Genomic DNA, 23,333 nt, shown 5'->3' with positions numbered 1-23,333 from the left:
CCTAGACCTATATCGCTGCAATTCAAACTAGTCCTAGGTTTTTCAAGCAATTTAAAAATTTCCACCACAGTCCAATTCTCTGGACTCTCTTTATCAATCATTATTAAAAACATTATCAACTTTTTAATATCTGTGACCATAACAGGGTCCTTTATTATATTACTTGGAAAAGTTTACCTGATATCTTGCTACTCCTTAAGAAATAATGCAACAGACTTGCCCTGAAGTCCATTTATACATTTTGAATGCCTTCATAACAGTAGAAAATATCATTCATTTCAATGTCTTTTTTCATACACTTCTATTATAACCACAAGGTGGCAGTAGAGGATCGTTCATAGGCCTTTTCTATTCATTAGTAGATTTTGCATATCAAATGTATGCTCAAGTATTTAAAAAACATGAATATGTTCATATCATTTATTAGTTGTAGTTATGCTGAACGACTTTTTTTCAATAAAACTGCTGTTTATCAAATCATTGATTTCAATAAATTAGTTTTGTTCTTTGCTGGTTAGGCTTGTGTCCTCATTTCTAACTGTTTATGAAAATGTGTGTATAGTCTCATTGGATACACTGCAACTCTTTATAATTATAACTACAGTAAATGTTTCATCCAAGGGCCGATTGTAGGTTTGTGCTCAGCGCCTTCAATGAGAATTTATGAAGAGTTTGATTCTAAACTGAGTTATCTCATTTTCTCTTCATTAAATAAATATATTTATCAACAATCTAATCTCAAATATCTCTATTAAATACTGTATACATTAATAAAATAAATAATTAAGAAAGATTATTCAAAGTAAAGACAAGTTAGACAAGCTTTTTTTCATACACTTCTATTATAACCACCAGATGGCAGTAGAGGATCGTTCAAAGGCCTTTTCTATTCATTATTAGGGTTTACATTTCAAATTTATTATCAACTATTTTAAAAACATGAATATGTTCATATTGTTTGTTAGTTGTAGTTATGCTGAACGACTTTGCTTCAATAAAACTGCTGTAAATCAAATCATTGATTTCAATAAATTAGTTTTGTTCTTTGCTGGTTATGCTTATGTCCTCATTTCTTACTGTTTATGAAAATATGTTTATTGGATTCACTGCAACTCCTTATAATTATAAATACAGTAATTGTGTCATCTAAGGGGCGATTGTTGGTTTTCAATGTTTTGTGTGTTCAGTCTCCAATGAGAATTTATGAAGTGTCTGATTTCAAAATTAAATAATACAAACAGTATCTCATTTTCTCTTATTTTAAATAAATATATTGATCAACTATCAAATATGTCGACCACAGACTGTATACATTCATAAAATAAATAGTTAAGAAAGATTTCTCTTTACATCAGCTGTTCAGAGCGGACCGCGACGCAGAATCAACGGGAGAATCGCGCGGAGGTGGGGTATGTTTCTACATCAATGAAAGTGGTGTACAGATACAACAGTGATGAAGAAGATGCGCTGTCTCGACCTAGCAGCACTCTTCATTAACTTTAAGCCCTTTTACTCGCAGAGAGAGTTTTCCTCCTTCATTCTCATGTGTGTTTACATTCCTCCGCAAGCGCACGTGAGCGTGGCGTTACAACAGCTCGCCGATCACATCACGGACACAGAGCAACAACATCCGGACTCTGTTATCATTATTCATGGCGACTTTAATCATGCAAACTTACACTCGAGCTGCCAAAATACAGACAACACATCACATGCCCTACCAGAGACAAAAATATTTTGGACCATTGCTACACCACAACACAGAATGCATATCGCTGTGTCCCTAGAGCAGCTTTAGGACTGTCTGATCCCCTTATCCCAGCCTAAATTCAGTAACTAAAATCTGCCAAACCTGTGGTAAGGACTGTTAAAAGATGGACCAACAGAACAGAGCGGGTCCTGCAAGCCTGTTGAGAGAGCACCGATTGGAGGGTTTTGGAAGCTGTTACCACCGATCTGGACGAGCTCACAGAGACTGTGACATCATACATCAGTTTCTGTGAGGATTTCTGCATTCCTACTAGGATGATAAACCCTCCCACATAGCAAAAGACTCCGGGGCGGATCCGTCTTCAAGTCAGCTGGTCCGCTGTTCTCTCAGATTCAGTTCAGTCATCCGCACAGAACATGTCCCGCCTCCACACAACGCGCTGTCAACTCGCGACGGACGCTGAGCGAAGTCTGACCGAATGCAGTCACGATCATCTCCTCACACAGTGGAAACGGTGGAGCCGGCTGGTCGGTGAAGACGGAACACGGTAAGAATAGTTAAATATGCTTGATTTGTAAGTTCATGTCTGTTGTATTAAGACCTTTGGCTGTTAGAAATGTATGTTGGTCAAAGCTCAAGCACATTACGTTAATGCACTTGTCCACCATATCAAGGAAGGCTTGGTGACCTGGTGTGTGTGCATTTGTGGTTAAAGTTAACATTTAATGAACACACGGTGTAGCTGCAGCTAGCAAAGGGGTTCACTGTTAAAGCTGACTGGAAAAATATTTTCAATTACTGTCAAATAAATGTCACCAAGACATGTGAAGCCTGACAACATTTAACTACAAACACATTATGTTGAAAACTATAAAAAGGAAATATGAGTGCAGATTGCAGATACTAACTGTGTGTGCAGAAGATGTTTTGACCTCCACTGAGGAAAGTCAGAATGAGGGGATGTCACTGAGTACATCACACTATTTCTTAAAGGGCCGTTTACCCCAAAATGACAGAGTAGACGGCAAATACAGGGACGCATGCAAATGCTGAATATTACTATGAAAATAGAATATAGATTATCCAAATTATTTGTTTTATTAAATACATTGCTGAGGACAATAGGAACTTTCAAAAAAGATTTTAATGTTGTGTAATGTTTCCACTTTTTAAACTGACTGAAGGTAGTTAAGCAGTGTGAGGGACATGCCAAAATCACATACATCGAGTCAAAGAAAATTGTTATAAAATGATAAAACACATTTTAAGAACCTTCTTATTGCAGTTGTAAGTGTGTAAATATTAGTACATTTATAATAAAACCTCTAAAAGCTATTTTGTCAAATACAGGGTGTGTTTAAATGCATATTCTTAAACTGGTTGTTTAATAAGCAGACAACCAAAGGCTATAGATATAGAAAGATGATTTACTACTATTTCTATGAATGGGAGAAACTGTGACGTGCAATATGGCAGAACAAGTCCCATAGAAGAGCCAATTGCTGCTTGTTTAAGTGACTTCAGCTGCAGCCGTTAGAAGCTATATATACACTCACACTTACGACTGCTTATGCGCATTGTCGCGTTTAGCCTGAAAAATAAGCTTTTCTAATGTTCATTATTTTGGTATAAAAATACCTCATACAGGTTTTTCTTTCAGCATGAAGAAGTTTTGTTTGTGCAGCGTGTGTCACACAGTGTGCAAATAATATATAGTTTTTTTCACATCTTCCCTTTGTGCCTAAATGGACAAATTCACACAGATGTATCTTAAAATACCTGCCTTTGCACTAAGCATTACAGAAAGAACACATGTGTAACAGTACTGTATATTGGATCCGTCCATTTGTCTTAAAGGGATAGTTCACCCAAAAATGAAAATTCTGTCATCCTTAACTCACCCTCAAGTTGTTACAAACCTGTATGAAATTTTTTGTTCTGTTTAACACAAAATAATATATTTTGAAGAGTGTGAACAGTTCTTGGGCACCATTGATTTCCATAGTATTTTTTGCCTACTATGGAAGTCAATGGTGCCCAAAGTAAACTGGTGTAAGAGTCATCAGGTCACTGAACTTCATCCATAATCCTCTTGGCCTACCACCGGCACACATTCTTCCATACATTCTACATGTTGAATCAGCCGAAAAAAACAGACCGTGATGGCCAATGGTGCAGAACACATCGAAAAAACGTAGTCGGTCGATGTTTAAGAACGGCCCAACGTTGCCTGACAGTCGATAGTCAGCTTGGTATGAATATATGTAATTATTTAACCAGTGTTAATTGTAAGAAATTGACAGGATTTTTTTTACATTTCAGATTTCCTCCCTGGCAACTATTGGGGGCCATGACACAAAACGTGTCACATGAAACATCCTTTCCCACATGTTCCATGATGATGTTGGGAGGAGGATCAACTGGAAGGGCATAAATGGGAAAACAATCTTTTAATCAGATGGAGTCTAGGAAAATCCTCATGTGTAAGTAAATGTAATGAAATTTGCCTGGTTTAAAGAATATGCACATCACTTTTTTTGGTTAAAAATGTATCTAACGAGCGAGTACATCATGTATCCTTCTTGCGAAGTTTGTTTTTGTCTTATCCTGAATACACCTAGGGTTTAAATAGTGTTTTACTGTTTAACTTTAACTTGTGTGTTCAGTGTTCGTTTACCAGTTAAGATAAGGACAAGTTTACTACTTTAAAAAGTATTTTTTAAGTTTATATTCATCAATCTTTTAAAAACCCATTTTTTTTACAAAAATTATATTTAATTAAATGATTCTTGAGCTACATTAAAAAAAGTGTTATTTTCCTTAAATAAATAAAAATATTTGTACAATTTATGGTTGCATTTCATTTTCTGTAATACAATTGTATACATAAATACAGTCTGTAATGACCTATTTTTCAAGTTTAATTGTTACTGGCTAAAACGGGTGAATTTAGATTTATGTGTTTAAATAATTTCCTCATGTGTTATTAATATTAATAAAGGCAGGCATATTAAAAATGAAAGCAATCCATTCTACCCAAAGTTGGTCAATGATATTTGAAATATTTCTTTAGCTAGTTTTGGCCAGAAAACTATTAAATGAGGGATCTGAAGGTATCTAGAGAGTTTAACTAGATCCGTGGTGGATCAGCTGCTTTATAAACGGGTCCTGAACGGGTCTGCCCCAGATCTGGTCTGGATCCGCCATCCTTAACTGTTCTGGATCCGCTGCGCTGTGCATGTGGACTCCATTACGGATCCGTTTTGCACATCCGTTCCGGAGCTTGTGGTAGTTCCGGGGCGGATCCGTTCTGGAGTCAATTTGCTATCTGACTTTTGTACTGACTCAGAAAGCAGTGATGAACAGCACATAAAAGGACAACATCTCCCCGCATTGTCTTAAAATCTTTCAGCTTCTTGCATTGTACAGAATAAAGGAATAAATACAAGAGTGTGCGGATGTCATTGTAATTACTTGTATGATATCACATGGAATGTACACAGTGGCCCAAAGTTTACATACACCTTGCAGAATCCTGAAAATGTTTTAATAAATTGTAATTTATTCATGTTTTTAATTTAGTTCTGCCCTGACAAATTATTTCACATATAGACCACAAAACAGAATAATAAAGGAATTTATAAAACAGAATCATGTTCATGGTTTACATATCACTTATTCTTATAATACTGTATAATGTACCTGGACAATCAATTACAGTTTTTGTGTGTCTGACTGTTGTTTAAGAGTTTTTGTTTATTTAACTTGTACACTGATCTTCATACAAATCCCTCAGGTCCTACACATTCTGATTTTCAGCATCTTCTCCATGTCTGACCTCTGTCCAGCAGTAACTCTGATGTTGAGATGTTCTTTACACACGGACATATAATAGTTGTGTATGAGTGATTGTTGTCAGTCTGTAAAGATGAATCTAACATTGTATAGTCACAGCTGGACATTGGTCAAACATGCAGAAAATGCAAAAAAATCAAAGACCAGTGAACAGTTTAATGGACCAGGACAAACAAGAAACGCTTAAACAACCGCACACACACACTGGCATTGATTTTCCAGGTTATATTATACAGTATTAAGAATCAGATGTATGTAGACTTTTGACCACCATACTGTATATCTCTTCATAGGCCTGTCTATATGTCATGTGCAGGGCAAATTTCAAAGTAAACGTAAGGCAATATGATACTGTATAATGCTTGATAATAATAATAAAATCATCCTCTGTGTGATAAGAGGAAGCCTCCCTGAAGTTGCAGCAGAAAAATAAAAGACTGAAGAAATAAATTGAAAGAAATGTACTTTTTGAAGAAAAAGTTGAAGGCAAGAGCAGTCAGATGACTATGTCTGGGTGAGGTGTGTTAAGAATAAGATCACGTTAGTTTTATTATTTTATAAAATATTCCTAGAGGTCCACTCACAGTATAATATTTCTAACATTTCTATATCAAACCATGTAAAGTGAACAAGGTACTCCAGGGGGTCCAATCCTGGTCCTGGAGGGCCACTGCATGCTGAGTTTAGCATAAAGACTATTTAGGGAAGTCATGCCACTCAGTGGCCATGTTTGCAACACGCCTCCGACAGTTAGGGATGTTATTATGTATTTCAAACAAGACCTGAATAGGGAATACTGATATTTAAACAATCACTGGCTAAATTAAACAACATTTTTAAAAACAAAATTTAAAAATGACGTAAACTGTACACATTTGTTTCCTATGATCAAATGCGCTTTAACACATTATTTTTCACGCTGCTTTAGATAATAGCATGCGAAAAAATTCGTAAGGCAGCCATATTGAGTGTTGTGTTCCTCCTGATTCATTAAAATTTTAGTGACGCATCTTGTTCATATTGATATCTTTGGTTTAGCTCCAGCCCCAATAAAAAACACATGAACAATCTAATCAAGGTCTCACTAGAGAAAACATTTTCCAATGTTACTACAAACTTCCAAGGGATGTGTAGAGGCAAGCTAAACTCTAGCAGAATAGTGCTCCTCCATGAGAGTGGACATCCCTGATGTAGTCACTGACTGCGTCTGAAACCTCTAGTATAACAGTACGTACTGAATTAGAATAATATCTACCTATTGACTTATAACACAGTACGTTCTATATAATATGTGTGGGGTAGTATGAATACATTTTGGACATACTGCATCCGCCATGTTTTATTGTCACGTGATGTGACCCGCATGCTCTTTGACCTATGACATATTAACAACAACCTGTACATTTGCGTTGCTAAAAACTCAATTTAGTCACATTTATGCGTACTTGCATTTGAAAACGGACATCTGCTTAAAGTTTTCCCCTATTTTTTTCAGTAATTTTGGAAAATTTACCGTAACTCGGCTCCAATGGCATCATGGGATAGAGAAGAGTTTTCAGACACACGCACAAATCTTGGCCGAAACAGTAAACCCTCCGGGTATTTATCGCCTTCTGTTTTTTGCACACTGAGGTTTCGGACATACCATTCAAGCCTCATACTTATTCTTGCCTACTATATAGTATAGTAACCAATGTAAAAAAATGAATGCAAATAATGTGTGATTCTGTGGGTCCTTGCCTGTCAGAACAATCACAGATCATGGATTCGTTTTTATAACTTACACGTTTTCTCGCATGTTATGCCATTACTGTCAGACCTTTAGTACCTAGGTTGCTCCCTATTACTTTTAATTGTATTATTATTTGTAATATTGTATTACTATAATATTGCTGGGGTGGATAAATGCAAATGAGAACTGCATTGCATTTGCGACATCAGGATGGGCCTGATTTCAAAATAAGCTGCTTTTGTAAAGTATTTAAAATGTCAAAATATTAACTAAGTAAATATTGCATACTTCAGTTCTTTGTCAGATAGCATATTTTTACTGTACATGTACATGCTAATATGATCTCATAAAAATGCACATTTATTTATTTTTTGGCTTGCACATTAGGTCTATTTATTGTGTTGATTAAAAATAAAAATCGCAGTTCACAAGCTCTTTTTTGTGGGAGCAGGAAAGTCAAAGAAGTACAGATCCCATGAAGATGATTGAGATGATTCAAGCTCTAGTTCAACCTCCAGCTCCACCTCAAGGTCCACCTCCATTTCCTCACTTTCATCCTTATCCCCTTCAAGCTCAAAATTGGGAAAACCAAAAACCAAAAAGAAGAGGAAAGAAAAGTACTATCATCCTCTGGCAATGGCAAGAGGTACAGTAAACAGTATACCTTCTCTGTGGGTGGAAAGCCTTTGTACATTTTGGGACATTGTGTAACTTTTCTACAAAGAGGAACGAGTACTATAAGAACTAATTCAGCATGTACAAACCCAATTCCCCAAAAGTTGGGACACTGTACAAATTGTGAATAAAAACAGAACTCAATGATGTGTAAGTTTCAAATTTCAATATTTTATTCAGAATACAACATAGATGACATATCAAATGATTAAACTCAGAAAATGTATAATTTTAAGGGAAAAATATGTTGATTTTAAAATTTCATGGCATCAACACATCTCAAAAAAGTTGTGACAAAGCCATGTTTACCACTTTGTGGCATCCCCTTTTCTTTTAATAACAGTCTGCAAACGTCTGGGGACTGAGGAGATAATTTGCTCAAGTTTAGAAATAGGAATGTTGTCCCATTCTTGTCTAATACAGGCTTCTAGTTGCTCAACTGTCTTAGGTCTTCTTTGTAGCCTCTTCCCCTTTATGATGTGCCAAATGTTTTCTGTGGGTGAAAGATCTGGACTACAGGCTGGCCATATAAGTACCCGGATCCTTTTTCTACACAGCCATGATGTTGTAATTGATGCAGTATGTGGTTTGGCATTGTCATGTTGGAAAATGCAAGGTCTTCCCTGAAAGAGACGACGTCTGGATGGGAGCATTTGTTGTCCTAGAACTTGGATATACCTTTCAGCATTGATGGTGCCTTTACAGATGTGTAAGCTGCCCATGCCACACGCACTCATGCAACCCCATACCATCAGAAACGCAGGCTTCTGAACCGAGTGCTGATAACAACTTGGGTTGTCTTTTTCCCTTTTTAGTCCGGATGACATGGCGTCCCAGTTTTCCAAGAAGAACTTCAAATTTTGATTCGTCTGACCACAGAACAGTTTTTCACATTGCCACAGTCCATTTTAAATGAGCCTTGGCCCAGAGAAAACGCCTGTGCTTCCGGATCATGTTTAGATATGGCTTCTTTTTTTACCTATAGAGTTTTAGCCTGCAACGGCGAATGGCACTGTGGATTGTGTTCACCGACAATGTTTCCTGGAAGTATTCCTGAGCCCATGTTGTGATTTCCATTACAGTAGCATTCCTGTATGTGATGCAGTTCCGTCTAAGGGCCCGAAGATCACAGGCATCCAGTATGGTTTTCCATCCTTGACCCTTAGGCACAGAGATTGTTCCAGATTCTCTAAATCTTTGGATGATATTTTGCACTGTAGATGATGATATCTTCAAACTCTTTGCAATTTTTTCTCTGAGAAACTCCTTTCTGATGTTGCTCCACTATTTTTCACCGCAGCATTGGGGGAATTGGTGATCCTCTGCCCATCTTGACTTCTGAGAGACACTGCCACTCTGAGAGGCTCTTTTTATACCCAATCATGTTGCCAATTGACCTAATAAGTTGCAAATTGGTCCTCCAGCTGTTCCTTATATGTACATTTAACTTTTCCGGCCTCTATTGCTACCTGTCCAACCTTTTTTGGAATGCGTAGCTCTCATGAAATCCAAAATGAGCCAATATTTGGCATGACATTTCAAAATGTCTCACTTTCAACATTTGATATCTATATTCTATTGTGAATAAAATATAAGTTTATGAGAATTGTAAATTATTCCATTCCTTTTTTACTCACAATTTGTACAGTGTCCCAACTTTTTGTTTGTATATCACGTGTATATTTGCTCTAATATGTTATTGCATTAATGGTGAAGCATGGAAATGTTGTGTGATGTTTTAGAAACAGTAGAGCGCGTGCTTTTTAAATGTATTAAATATGATATTCAGCCATATAGTCTTTTGATCAATGTAAAGAATAGGCCAGTGAGTGTTGTGGAGCTTTTGGGAAAAGGTTTGAGTGATAATATATAAAGCGGTGTTAATATTTGTAGAACACACAGGACTAAAACACAGGATTTATGACTATATGAGGATGAGAAGGTTCAGGAGTCCAGTGTGGAAGCTGGAGGAGCTGAACACGCAGGGAGAGTTTCCTTTAGCCTACAGTAGGTGGCGCTAATACTCCTGACGAGAGAACGAACATTAAACAACACGAAGAAGAAGAAGCTCAAAAACGAAAGTAAAAATATTCTGAAAATATCCGCCATCTCAGAGGCTCAAACTGTCGTCAAACAAACACAAACAAACACGGTAAGAACTAATCGATAAACTTCCCTTCAGCTTCTAATATAATGTCTTTATATCTGATCATGTTTTTATTTCACTTGTTGTCGTGTTAATCGATCTGAACGCTTATTTAAACCGATGAGATGTTGAAGATCCAGACGAGCGCGAGGATGATCATGAAATCAAACATCACAGAATCACATCTGACACACATCACATCATGATAAAAGAGTGTTTGTTATTACACTAGACTATTAACATCATTTGCTCTGTTTCATGGTGTTTTTGGTCATTCTATGAAACGACTTTACGATCACGTGACCAAAACCGTTATATCCCTGCTGAGAAAAACATTAGAAACACAATAAAAACTATTACAGAAACTCTAACGGTTTCTATTAAAATAACATTATGAACTATTAGCTTTTTCCATTGAAACCATTACAAAATTCAGTTTTGTAGTGTTATTTTGGTCATTATTCCAATAGGAATTTTTTCGATTTTTTACAGTTTCTTTGGCATGATTCTATTGTTTTTTTAGCTGGGATGTGTTATTGTTTTCTTTTCTTTGTTCTTATATTCTATCACAGGCTTTATTTATTTTTTACAACATCTTTCTGGTTCTCATTAATGTTTCTGATATACATATAAACGTATGTATCTGCACATGGGTGATAACATGTGATGTGATAGGACTTTCTTTCACTATCATATTATATAGATCATATTTTATCTTCCAAGAATCAATATGATGTCACATAATATTAATGCTTCCAGATAGTAAGGCATCCCTGCAGGCATATCTTTCTCCAAGCTGAAGATTGTTTGCGTACTGAACTTTAACTGATGTTGACTGAGATCTAAATCAACACGTCAACAAACGTCAATATTGGAAAATGGCCACTAGGTGACGACTAAACACCATGATTTTGGAACACGCACACATGTCAATATTGGCTGTGTGTCTCTATTTATTCAAAGCGCTCATGATAAGAAATGACAGCCTGTGATGTAAAGGTCTTTATCACACGCTTTAGATAACAGAAATTACCGTGTCAACTTGCTACATGAAAAACAAGCGCATTTTTACATTAAAGTGGCGCTGTGCAATGGGATTAACACATTCTCAGTGACATGGCTTTTAAAAGTCTCTCACTTTCATTCACACGCATGCCCTGCCTCACTATTTCTCTCTAATAACTTCACTGAAGCAGCACAGCGCACATTTAAAAGACTTTTGAATTACTGCACTTTCTACTTACTCTTACTCACTACTGACTTGGAATTACTCACTGGACTGCTCTCTTCTCACATGAATACAGAAGAGAGACTAAAGTGATAAAAACACACAGCAGACTGTAGAGTTGCCCGATAATTCTCATCGTCAGATCGTCCAATCATCAGCCTGTCGATCGCCAATACAGGAGGGTCGGGACAATTATTAGCTTATTCATATGCTCAAATATTCATTGCTCCGCAATGCCCAGAAACAGATCAATTTACCTCAACATATGCTGACAACGGTCAAAATTATTGTCATTATTTTATATATATCTTGTGCCACCAACAGTAATGTAAATAAAAAGTGAGAAAAATCAATCATAGTCCGACTAGAAATAATTGTAGGTAATTACAGCAAATAACCAAAATATTGATATAAATGATTTAGGGATGCTCCGAGCGATCGGCCACAGATCGGAATCGGCCGATGATCACATTTCATGACCCGATCGGTACTCACGAACTTGGCCGATCTCACAAACAGATCCTTATTTGAGGACGTCATCACGTGTGGACGTACGTTTGTCATGTCTTGTGAAAGAGTGAGCAGAGAGCCTGTGCACTTTCTCTGTCTCCACACAGGGTGTGAGTTCATTCTGCGTTGCGCAGGCCGATTGGAATATCCTGTGCAGGCACTGCAGAAGCAGTCATAAGCAGTCATGCTTTCATAACAAAACGCTCTCGCAGAAAGGTGGGTAATGTCATATGCTGATCAATCTGTGCAGTGCAGTGTGAAGTCTCCAACTCTCTCTCTCGCACATAATAATCGAAAGTAACAGACACAATGACCAAAGGTCGGAAGACCAAATCCATGTAGCACATGGCACATTCTGAGACCTTTTCTTCTCTGATGCGCACATGACGCAGGTGACATATCCCACACTTTTAATAAACGAAGATCTATCCTATCCAATGATAAAGTGCTTTCCGTGTTGACTTGTTTGTGATTTCTGTCCTAAACACAACGACACAATGTGTAGTTAACGTCTGCTAATGTTCGATTCATGACATATTTGATTCGTTCAAATGAAGGGTTGAAAGAATTGATATGTCAAACAATGAACCTCAGAACGTTACTGTGCTTAGATCCTTTGGCAACAGTGGCTGATATGATTTAGTCTAAATAATCCACAGTATTTGCAGTTTATTCATATGAAAATGTGTAGTATATTACCTATAAAATCGTTAGACAGAAGAGGGGTGAAACCAGAACAAAGCACAAGATGCTGTAAGGAATTAATTTAAGTATGTGGTCAAAATAAGAACTGCAATATTTAAAAAAGGAATGGTTTTAAAAGGGGAAGATACTTTTAATTGCCCATATGATATGTTTGCAAACAGTGACTAGAAAGCTTATATCAGTTATATAAAGCTTAAAGCATCGAAATTAGGATCGGCTGCAAAAATCCAGATCGAAGCATCCCAAAAATGATTATGATAGGCGCATTATTGCCATTTTAATTATGTTGGTATTGTAGGATTGTGCAACACGTTGCGGATCAATGTATGCCATGGTAGTAAAAGTCCTGGAACAGCTTCCTTGCATCAAAAGGGTTTTTGCTCATGAAAAGAGCCTAACGTGACATGGCAGGACATTGCTGTACTAGAAGCGGTCTGGGATGGGTTAAAGCCCGTTGCAGAATTCACTGATGTATTATCAGCTGAGAATTATGTGACAGTCTCGTCTCTGCTGCCCTTGCTGCTGCATATTAAGGACGCCCTGAAGGAGGTGGAGACCGATGTAGAGATAACGGCATGAATCAAACGGCCGATCCTGGAGAAACTTGACTCGAAATATGATGACAATACCCTCCAATTGATGCGCTAAAGCTTCCCTCCTTAATCCATGCTATAAAAACGACCACATCGATGCCACACACCTTGATGTGATCAGAAGTCAGCTCGAGGTTGAGATGGTGGAACTCTGGCAAACAAAAATGCAGAGTGGAGGATGCTGCACCCGGGGATGAGGATCAACCGGCTAAAAAGGCCAAAACACTGGGTCGTCTAATCTAATCCATCCAGTAAAGCCATCTATGCCCACAATACCTGCACACCAGGGAGCAAAATCAGAAATCCAATCTTACTTGCAAGAGGAAGTTATAGATGGTGATGACAAGCTACTGGAATGGTGGAAAGTCAATGAAAGCCACTTTCGGTTAATGGCATACTTGGCAAAAAATACCTGTGTGTTACCGCAACCAGCACCCCGTCAGAGCGTGTGTACAGCACGGCCGCCAAAATACTGACCTTCTCAATCCGGAAAAAGTTAATCGGCTTGTTTTTCTGGCAAATAATCTGAGAGATTGCTGAAGCATATCTTAAGCATGGTAAAGAAAGAAACATACTTGTGTCTTACATCTGTAGATAAGCAATGTTCACTGCACAAGGTCTTGGTCCCTTTTCGCTTGTTGAAGCTGTTTGCTTAGTTATTATTTTTGGTGACTAAGCCTCAATAATAATTGATGTGTAATATTTTGTGTTACACAAATTGTCATTTGACAAGACGTAAATCTAAGCAATGTTAAACCAAGATTGCGTTCATATTTAAGCTCTTGGTACCTTTTTCGCTTAATGAAGCTGTTTGGTTATTTATTATTTTTGGTGACAAAAGCCTGAACATTGAATTGATGTGTAATATTTTGTGTTTAACAAGTTTCAATTTTCATACCTGAATGATTATTGTGTGCAAAGTGTTCAGACGAATAAAGTAGTATTTGATTAATATTACTGTTGCTACTACTATGACTAATATTATTATTACTATATATTATTATTGATTTATTTGCTCTGCCATTGTTTCACTTGTGCATTTAAAGGTAAAAAATAAGCACCTTTTCTCAGCTGATTTAAAAATATTTCCTACATTCAAGAATTTGGTCAAAAGTGATTATCAAAGAGACTGTAGCCTATACTTGTTGTGTCTATCAAAACAGCGTTTTCTTTTTTCTTAGATAAAACTTAAAACGGATATCAAAATAATATAAAGTTGGCGCTATTAAAATGATTATCATCATATTTACGTGTCTCAGGTGTATGTTTAATGCCGATAAATACGCTAATTTGGACGGAAACCTGTGGAGAGGTAAATTCATTGTAAAATGAACAGAAAAGCCAAGTATCGTCATTGACATCAGACAATCTTCATTGACATCATTAACAATCTGCCTGCTGATATAAAGTCATGTAGATGTTTCATTGAGTGTTTCTGTTTACAGATCTGAGGTCAGTTTCTCATGATGGAGAACATTGATTCTGAAATGATACAGAAGAAGAGAAAGAGTCAGAAAACAGCCTCATCATCTCCAGAACCCAGTGTTGTGTCTCTGAAGAGTAACATGTCATTGCCTAATCCACCTGATCTCAGTGATGGACCAGTATCATCTGAACCTCTGTGAGTAGAAACATGTTGTTGTTTATCTGATGCTGTGAAACTAGGATTAGATCACAGTTTGCTTTGATTTGCTCACTTTCATTTTACTTCAAAATTGTTTGTCGATATATTTTCTTATGTAACAGAAAATTTGAAACATAATAACATTCATGATCTTTTCTATACATCATAATGAAACCATATGACCAAAATCATCACAGTTATCAGTGATTATCACAGTTTTGTTCAAATATGCTTGAAATGTCCAAAAAATACAGAGGCACATAAAGTTGTATATTAATTTTACATGTTAAATGCACTTTTTGTTTCATAATCATCAAATAAATCACATCAACAGTAATTATTGTACAATGCGGTCGTGAGGTGAAAGTTTCTCTTGTTCAGATTGAACAGTAGCTAAAGTGAGTAAATCAGACGTTCATATAAACACAACACAAGTCAACAAATCATCTGTCAATGTGCCGTGACAAATCAGATCTACTTCAAGACAGACAGAGTTCAACAGCGCTTCAAACTCATCAGATGACATCATTTAATAGAAAAGATTGGTCTGTCTAAAGAAAGATCAAGTTAACGTGCATCAATATATTGATGTTTCATGATAATTGACAGTGATGAACAGTGGTGGAAGTTTGAATCAGTCAAGTGATTCAGTTTGTTCCTCAAAACGATTCGTTCAGGTTCATTCAGTGATTTGTCCATTAGTGTCATCCTCACGGACCGTTGTCTGAACGTCTGGTGCATACGGTACACTTCACTGAAAACTATAGATATATAACTAGATGTCACATTCGCAGGTGTTTCTCTGGCCTGATATATTATGTAGATCGTTCTCCTCCAAATACACAAGATGAAAGATTGATTCCATTATTCTGAGATGAAGTCACAATGTTTATATTTCTTAAGGACGTCCCGATCACACTATTTGTGCCCCCATCCGAGTCATTTTTCATTTGAGTATCTGCTGATCTGAGTCCTGAACCGATACTTGTTACTAGGTGTACTTGTTGCTAGGTGCACACTCCAGGTATATTAAAGGTGCCAAAGAATTCATTGAAACAATATGTTCGATTGTTCTCTGATATCTACATAGAAGGTGTGTGGCTTTATTACTTACACAGATGATCCAGAAACAGTTTAACATGTCCATTTACAGCCTCAGGATTTCTCCCTAGAATGAAATGGTGTGTTATCTTATTTGGAAGGGTCATGAATATTAATGTTGAGCTCTGCTCTGATTGGCTGTTTAGCTGTGTGGCTCATTGCTTCTGTCAGAAATGAAGTGGATAAGATCACAGATCACTGCTTACTGCTTGTGGCAGGGCTTCTAATGACAATATAGTCACAATTGTCCCCTTCTTAAATAAGTATCAAGAAGCTGAGCGCAGCCCGTGACTCTCACTGCTCTGTGCTTCAAATGGCATTGTAAACAAATATAACAAGGATTAAGTGGCATATAAACTCACACGATACAGATGCGTTGCGTCTGACTTTATAACGGTGCATCTCATTCTGTTTGATGAAGATGCTCAGCTTGCGCAGACCCGTCTGACTTTAAAACTGTATGAAGAAGACACGCATGAGTTTATAACTGAGAAGCTTGCACTGTACAGACGACACACGCCTGATTGATAACTGCCCAGCTCTTTTGACACTTGAAAGCTGTTTGGCTTCTTCTCTCTGATCACAGTATATTGTATTTTAACACAACTGAATGTTATTTTCATATATTATCTGTTCTGTTGTCAGACACAAAACGACTCAGTAACACCTCATGTTTAATCCAACCAGCTGTCACTTCAACTGCTGCTAAAATCCTGATTTATAAACGTGACATCATGTGACAAAATCACCGTACACTTACATCGATGAGCGGATATATATCTCATGCAGCGCATGTCCTTTACTGCCGTTGCTCTTCTCATCAATGTGTTTTTGTGTTATAAGCACTTTTTTATTTTAAATGCAAGTGACGGTCTCTGTGTGATCACAATGTGTGTCATGAATGACTGTATTAATGAAAGAATGAATGAGTGAGTTTACACCACTGGTGCTTTAAATGGGAGGAGATGGAAAGAAACTCTGGGTTAACCAAAGATAAGCTGCTCCCGACCAGGTTAGGTTCACAGAGTAAGTTGCTATGGTAACTGACTCTGAGTTGAAGTGACCTCTCTTTTAGAAACGGGCTTGAGTTACTCCACTTTCTCAGGTTTGACAGATACCTCACATTCTGAAACGCAAAACCCAGAGTTTGACTCATTTCAGTGTTAATATACTCAGAGTTTTCACTAAACCTGCTTTCTGAAGCGGTCATCAGATCCTCTAAAAGAGTCATTACTTTGACCAAAACACATCATTCATGTCATTATTACTGTACGTGAACAGTCTTGATTTGTTAAATATGATTGTAATACAATTCAAAGTAGGGAAGGAAGGAGTCGGGAACCAGCAAACATTTAATTAAAAAACAGCCCCTCACGGACGACTGCCGGCGAATAACACAAACCACAACTAAATGCCAGGCCTGGTCCTCTCTCATAAACGGTCCGGTCGCTCGTCCTCTTATGCTCCCGATCTCCTCTGTGATACTCACGGTCTCGTCCCACCTACTTCACTACAATGATTATAGGAATATGTTTATCATTTACTTACAGTGCTAAACTCTTATTGAGAAAATGATCTGAACAGACCACTGTTTAATCCTGGTGTTTATAGAATAATATCCACAAATCTAACATGTTTTTACAACAGCAACTATCGACACGCTATATTTTTATAGAAAAATAATTTGTATTAATGTAGTAAGACATTCAGTCTCCATCATCAAAGAGAGAGAGAGAGAGAGAAATATGAGTCAGTGCATTTCATGAATGAGAACATCACTAATACAACAACACTTTATAATCCTCACATCTGTCAAGCTTCAGAAGAGACCGCTGGATTGTGTTTGAAAGAATGATTGATGTTTTATATACTACACTTATTTCTAGATCAAAGCGTCAGAGAAGAGCTCGTGCAGAACCCAGTGTTGTGTCTCTGAAGAGTAACTTCTCCATGGGTCATCCACCTGATCTCAGTGATGGATCAGTATCTTCTGACTCTCTGTGAGTAGAAACATATCTGTCTGATTATTCAACTGATGATCACTGATGGAAAGTGAAGCTACAGTGAGACATGAGACAGAAAATACACTCTTGACATTTGATTTACACAAGAACTCCTTCACATTCCCACATTGTTTTCTGTGTGTTGTGTGTTTATTTCTCTGTAGATCAAACACTAGAGGTGAAGATGATGTGAGTGCAGACGTGCAGCAGGATTCTCATCATGAATCAGTGGATGATGTTCTGCAGAGAGTCAAAGACAAACACAAAAGCATCATGAAGAACAAGTATGAGAATTTATTTGAGGGAATCAAAGCACAAGAGAATCAAACCCTCCTGAAGAGAATCTACACACAGCTGTACATCATAGAGGGAGAGAGTGAAGGAGTGAATGAAGAACATGAGGTTTTACACATGGAGAAAAAACACACAACACTACACTCACAAGACACTCCCATCTACTGCAATGACATCTTTACACTTCAATCACATCAAACACACAAGATCAAGAGTGTTCTTACTAAAGGCATCGCTGGAATTGGAAAAACAGTCTCTGTGCAGAAGGTCATTCTGGATTGGGCCGAGGGAACCGCCAATCAGGACGTAGATTTCATGTTCCTGCTTCCGTTTCGAGAGCTGAACTTGATTCGAGAGCATCGCTACAGTCTTCACAAACTTCTGCTGGACTTTCATCCTGAACTTCAAGATGTGGACTCAAAGATTTATGAGGAGTGTAAAGTTGTGTTCATCTTTGATGGTCTGGATGAAAGCAGAATGACTCTGATGTTTTCAGAACACAGTGAGAAAGTTTCTGATGTGACTGACACTTCATCAGTGGCTGTGTTGATGTCAAACCTCATGAAAGGAGATCTGCTTCCCTCTGCTCTCATCTGGATCACCTCCAGACCAGCAGCAGCCCATCAGATCCCCTCCAAATACATCACGCGTGTGACAGAAATCCAGGGATTCAATGATCATCAGAAGGAGGAATACTTCAGGAAGAGAATCAGTGATGAACATCAAGCCAGCAGAATCATGTCACACATTAGAAGAGCAAGAAGCCTCCACATCATGTGTCACATACCAGTCTTCTGTTGGATCTCATCCACTGTGCTTCAGAAGATCCTGACACAAGATCACAGTGAAGAAATGCCCAAAACTCTGAGTGAAATGTACATCCACTTCCTGCTGATTCAGATGAAGATGAAGAATGAGAAGTATGATCCAGAGAGAGATCCAGAGATCAACAGAGAAGTGATTGTGAAACTGGCTGAAGTGGCTTTCAAACAGCTGATGAAGGGCAATGTGATGTTCTATGAGGAGGATCTGAGAGAGTGTGGGATAGACATCACTGACGCCTCGCTGTATTCTGGCATCTGTACTGAGATCTTTAAGGAGGAATCTGTCTTTCATCAGAGGAAGATCTACAGCTTCGTACATCTCAGCTTTCAGGAGTTTCTCGCAGCGCTCTATGTGTTTTACTGCTGTTTACTGAAGAAGAACACTGAAGATCTGCAGATGATTCTGGAGGAGAGATATGATAATGATGAAATCTCTCTGTCTCAGCTACTAACATCGGCAGTAGATGAAGCTGTTGAGAGTAAAACTGGTCATCTGGATCTTTTCTTGAGATTTCTACTGGGCATCTCACTGGAGACCAATCAAAGACTCTTACAGGATCTACTGACACACACACACAACAGCTCAGAGGACATCAACACAATCACACAGCACATTAAAGATACCATCAAGGGTGATGATGATGATGATTATGGTCTCTCATCTGACAGATCCATCAATCTGTTTCTGTGTCTGTCTGAAGTGAATGATCAGACTCTGTACAGAGAGATTGAGGAGTTTGTGAGATCAGACAAACACTCAGAGGAGAAAATCTCTGCCGCTCAGTGTTCAGCGATAGCATACATGCTTCAGATGTCAGAGGAGGTGATGGATGAGTTTGATCTGAAGAAATACAACACATCACAGGAGGGCAGAAGAAGACTCATACCAGCTGTCATCAACTGCACAAGAGCACTGTGAGTCTTCACTTCTCATCTGTGACATTCAGTTGTGTGTTTCTCCACATAAAGTCACATGTTCACACGTGTAATATTCAGCTGTCTTATCAATCATCACTATAACTACTGCTTATAGACATTTACATCTCATCATCACTTGAGCTTCAGACATGAATGATCTTTAAATCATCAAACTTGTTGAGCAGAAATATCATGATGATGATAAATAAAGAGACGATGTTAGATGATGTTGTGTAACTTTGTGTGTCTGTAGGTTATTTCATCCGTTCATCTGTTTTAGATGTATTGACTGTGACCTGCATCCTGATAAATCTGCTGTCATAGATGTTCTTCACAACCTTTTTTGTGTTGATAAAAATGCTTTTGTATCATTTTGTTTTGTGTTTAGGTTTTCCGGGTGTGATCTGACGGATGAGTGTTGTGTAAGTTTGTCTTCATGTCTACAATCATCGACGTCTCTGAGAGAGCTGGACCTGAGTAACAATGATCTGAAGGATTCAGGAGTGAAGCTGATCTCTGATGCTCTCAAGACTCACAACTGTCAACTACACACACTGAGGTCAGAAACTTTCACTGAAAATACTTTCAAAGGATAAATGATAGTGTCTTTAATACACTAGATGTTCTTTATTCACTTGAGCTGAAATGACTTGTGTTATTTATATAGTTCATTTTTACGTTGGTGTCATTGAAAATCATTGTTTCTGTTTTTGTTTCTGTTGACATTTGGTTCTTAATGTGAGTTACAGCAAATCATTATTAGACACAACTCAAAATATTAAATTAAAATTAATTTGATTCAACTTAAAAATATCCCGGTTGAAAAAAACATCATATGAACGTTTAAGCTGGTCTTGTGCTGGGCTGTGTTTCCCGATAACGTTGTCTTTTATAGTGCTTCGGAGACTCTAAAGGTGCATCTGAACTACAGGTTTTCCTCTTCTACTTGTGTTTCCTGACTATACCTTAGGAGTAGAGTTGAGCCGGATACTCGGCTGAAACGAGTATCCGGTATGGATAAAGCACTTTTGCCGAGTACGATTATCATACGAGTAATACGAGTCAATATCTGTGCTCGGATTGAATAAAAATCCTCATTGGGTAACTGACTGTGTCTGTGTTCTGTGATAGTCACAGCACCCCTCCTCTACACACATACAGATGTATTGGGTAGCTGACTGTGTCTGCGTTCTGTGATAGGCTAGTCACAGCGCCCCTACACACATACAGTTGTATTGTGTTGCTGACTGTGTCCGAGGCTCTCTCTCTATCTGTCTTTCTCTCTCTCTCTCTCTCTCCTTCAGTCACTCAGGTTCGCGCGTCTTTTCCGTTAATGTTTAGGTCTCTTCAGCTTCAGGTTTGTTTTTTACTTCGGTTTGTAGTACTTACTTATTAACCAGTAGAGTTTGGTAAACGTGGGGTTTGTTCAGACGTGGTGCTTGGAAGAATGCGACTCGAGTTGCGTCTCCAACTGTCAGTGTTTTTTTTTCTTTTTCAAACCGTCAGCTGGCTCTAATCAGTTTTTAATTAAAAGTTAAAAAATAAAGTTATGTTGAGATGAAAACTCTTGTTCATTACATTTTACTTCATAATTGCAACCGCATGTGTTGTATTCATTGTTGCAAAACTTATTCTGTATATAGTTTGTTTGTTATTGTGATCAAAACCATTGATCTGAAGCTCAATGCTGATGCTGTCATGTAAATATTTTTCTAATCAGCATTAAATATAACAATTTCTGATCAACCCATATCAATTGCATGCTTAAAATAACATACCGGTTAAAGCCCCGCCCATCTCAAGACAACCCAACCCACTTCCGGGTTAAATCCCGCCCATTTCCGGGTTATGCCCCGCCCAGTCCGAGTACAGATAAGGATACAGATAATTCATATGGTTGACAGATACAGATACAGATACAGATAATGCTGTACTCGCTCATCCCTACTTAGGAGCTTACATTCCTACGTGCCATGTTAACAGGTGCTGTCCATGGCGGTGGGGCTGAATTAATGGATATCGATCGATCGACAATCAATTATTCACTCTTTATAAAACGCTCAGTTCTGATCCTTGATTCTGATTGGTTGAGCTTAGTTCTAAGCCGTTATCAAATACCCCCATATATATCGGCTGACCGTATTACATAGCCTAAATATCATTGTATTTCCTTAGTTTTATTAAACCTTGCTAAGCATGTGGAGTAACCGTTTTATAAAAGCAATAAGCCGTGTGATGCAGTGTGTTACAGAGCATTTTATAACAGCTGAGGGGTTTTAGGCACTCGCTTCAACGCCCTTATTGCTTTAATACAGACTGCTTTATGTGAGATAGCAGAGTTCTTAATAAAAGAAGCACTTTCGAAATAGTTGAAGTTGCATTTATTAGGACTCATTGGATAAAAATAAAGTAAGTCACAAAGTAAATCCAACCGTGGTTTTGATTTAATTGTGAAATCAATGTGAACCCACAATCTAATGCCCAAATGTCTCAACACGCTACACTAACTGGCCGTATGGTCATTTATATCAAAGCTTCTCAAACTTTGGCTGATAAGGAGGGTCACGCAAAGCCGCTTGCTGTTGCGGTGCATTAAAAACCTTTATTCCAGCAACTAACAATTACACTTGTATAGTTCACAGGTTTATTGTGCTTGGACAAATGATGCTCAAGTGGCGTGTTTACAGCACCAAGCGTAGCTTATGGTCGCGTTTATTAAAACATTCAAATATGATCAACATTATAAATCACACTTACAATATCAAGAGCAATAATATAAACAGGTATGCCATAATTGTTCAGCCCTGAAATGTGTTTTTTTGATATTGCAATGAAATGTTTTTATTCATGTCAAGAAAAAGAAAAATACTTAAAGGGAGTGAATGTGTGTTTTTTTCCCCTATTTTCTCATTTAAAAGTGTGCCATGAGATACCTTTGTTTGGGAACACCTGGTTTATATGATCATAATATATTATATGTTGCTATAAAAGACATCTGAATTCAGGGGCTGCTCCGTTGAGTTGGTCTTGAGTTAGTTAGAACAACAAGATCTAAAAGCTGATGAATCTGCTCCCGTGGCAGGCGACATTTTTGTAGAATTGTCTCTTCTCATTTGGTAGCCAGGAGACTAAAATGTTGTCTTATGAAAAAGTGCACAGGCACTAACTGACTCTGCAGACGCTCGTCTTTGATTTAGGACAAATATTCACTGCCAAAGTTTGACCAAACTCCCCATAACATTCATTCCTAAGTCTTTTCTGTCGAAAGATTTGCCAGCTAAAGTGCCTTGGGATAATAAGCTATAATTACAAAAGCTTACAACCATCAGTGTATGGCAATTTTATGAATGAAAACACTTCAATACACTGGGTGTATTACTACTTGACTATTTTATTTGTCAAATGGAAACTAAG

At 37.7% G+C, this 23,333-nt stretch overlaps 1 protein-coding gene across 3 annotated transcripts in view; it reads left to right on the top strand.

Annotated features, from left to right (window-relative positions):
* Window positions 1-10,047: 10,047 nt before the first annotated feature.
* The window catches only part of LOC130416955 (NACHT, LRR and PYD domains-containing protein 12-like), a 28,857-nt gene continuing 15,571 nt past the window's right edge, over window positions 10,048-23,333 (top strand). For all 3 annotated transcript variants that reach the window (XM_056742317.1, XM_056742316.1, XM_056742319.1), the window contains exons 1-5: window positions 10,048-10,125; window positions 14,601-14,776; window positions 17,767-17,880; window positions 18,048-19,916; window positions 20,308-20,478. In XM_056742317.1, coding sequence (XP_056598295.1) covers window positions 14,619-14,776; window positions 17,767-17,880; window positions 18,048-19,916; window positions 20,308-20,478 — 2,312 coding nt within the window. In that variant the 5' untranslated portion in view covers window positions 10,048-10,125; window positions 14,601-14,618. The remainder of the gene's footprint in view (window positions 10,126-14,600; window positions 14,777-17,766; window positions 17,881-18,047; window positions 19,917-20,307; window positions 20,479-23,333) is intronic.

This window comes from Triplophysa dalaica, unplaced genomic scaffold (assembly GCF_015846415.1).
Source record: "Triplophysa dalaica isolate WHDGS20190420 unplaced genomic scaffold, ASM1584641v1 Contig3, whole genome shotgun sequence".
NCBI classification, from domain to species: domain Eukaryota; kingdom Metazoa; phylum Chordata; class Actinopteri; order Cypriniformes; family Nemacheilidae; genus Triplophysa; species Triplophysa dalaica.
The sequence above is the reverse complement of the archived record's forward strand: the minus strand, read 5'-3'. Positions and strand labels throughout refer to the sequence as shown.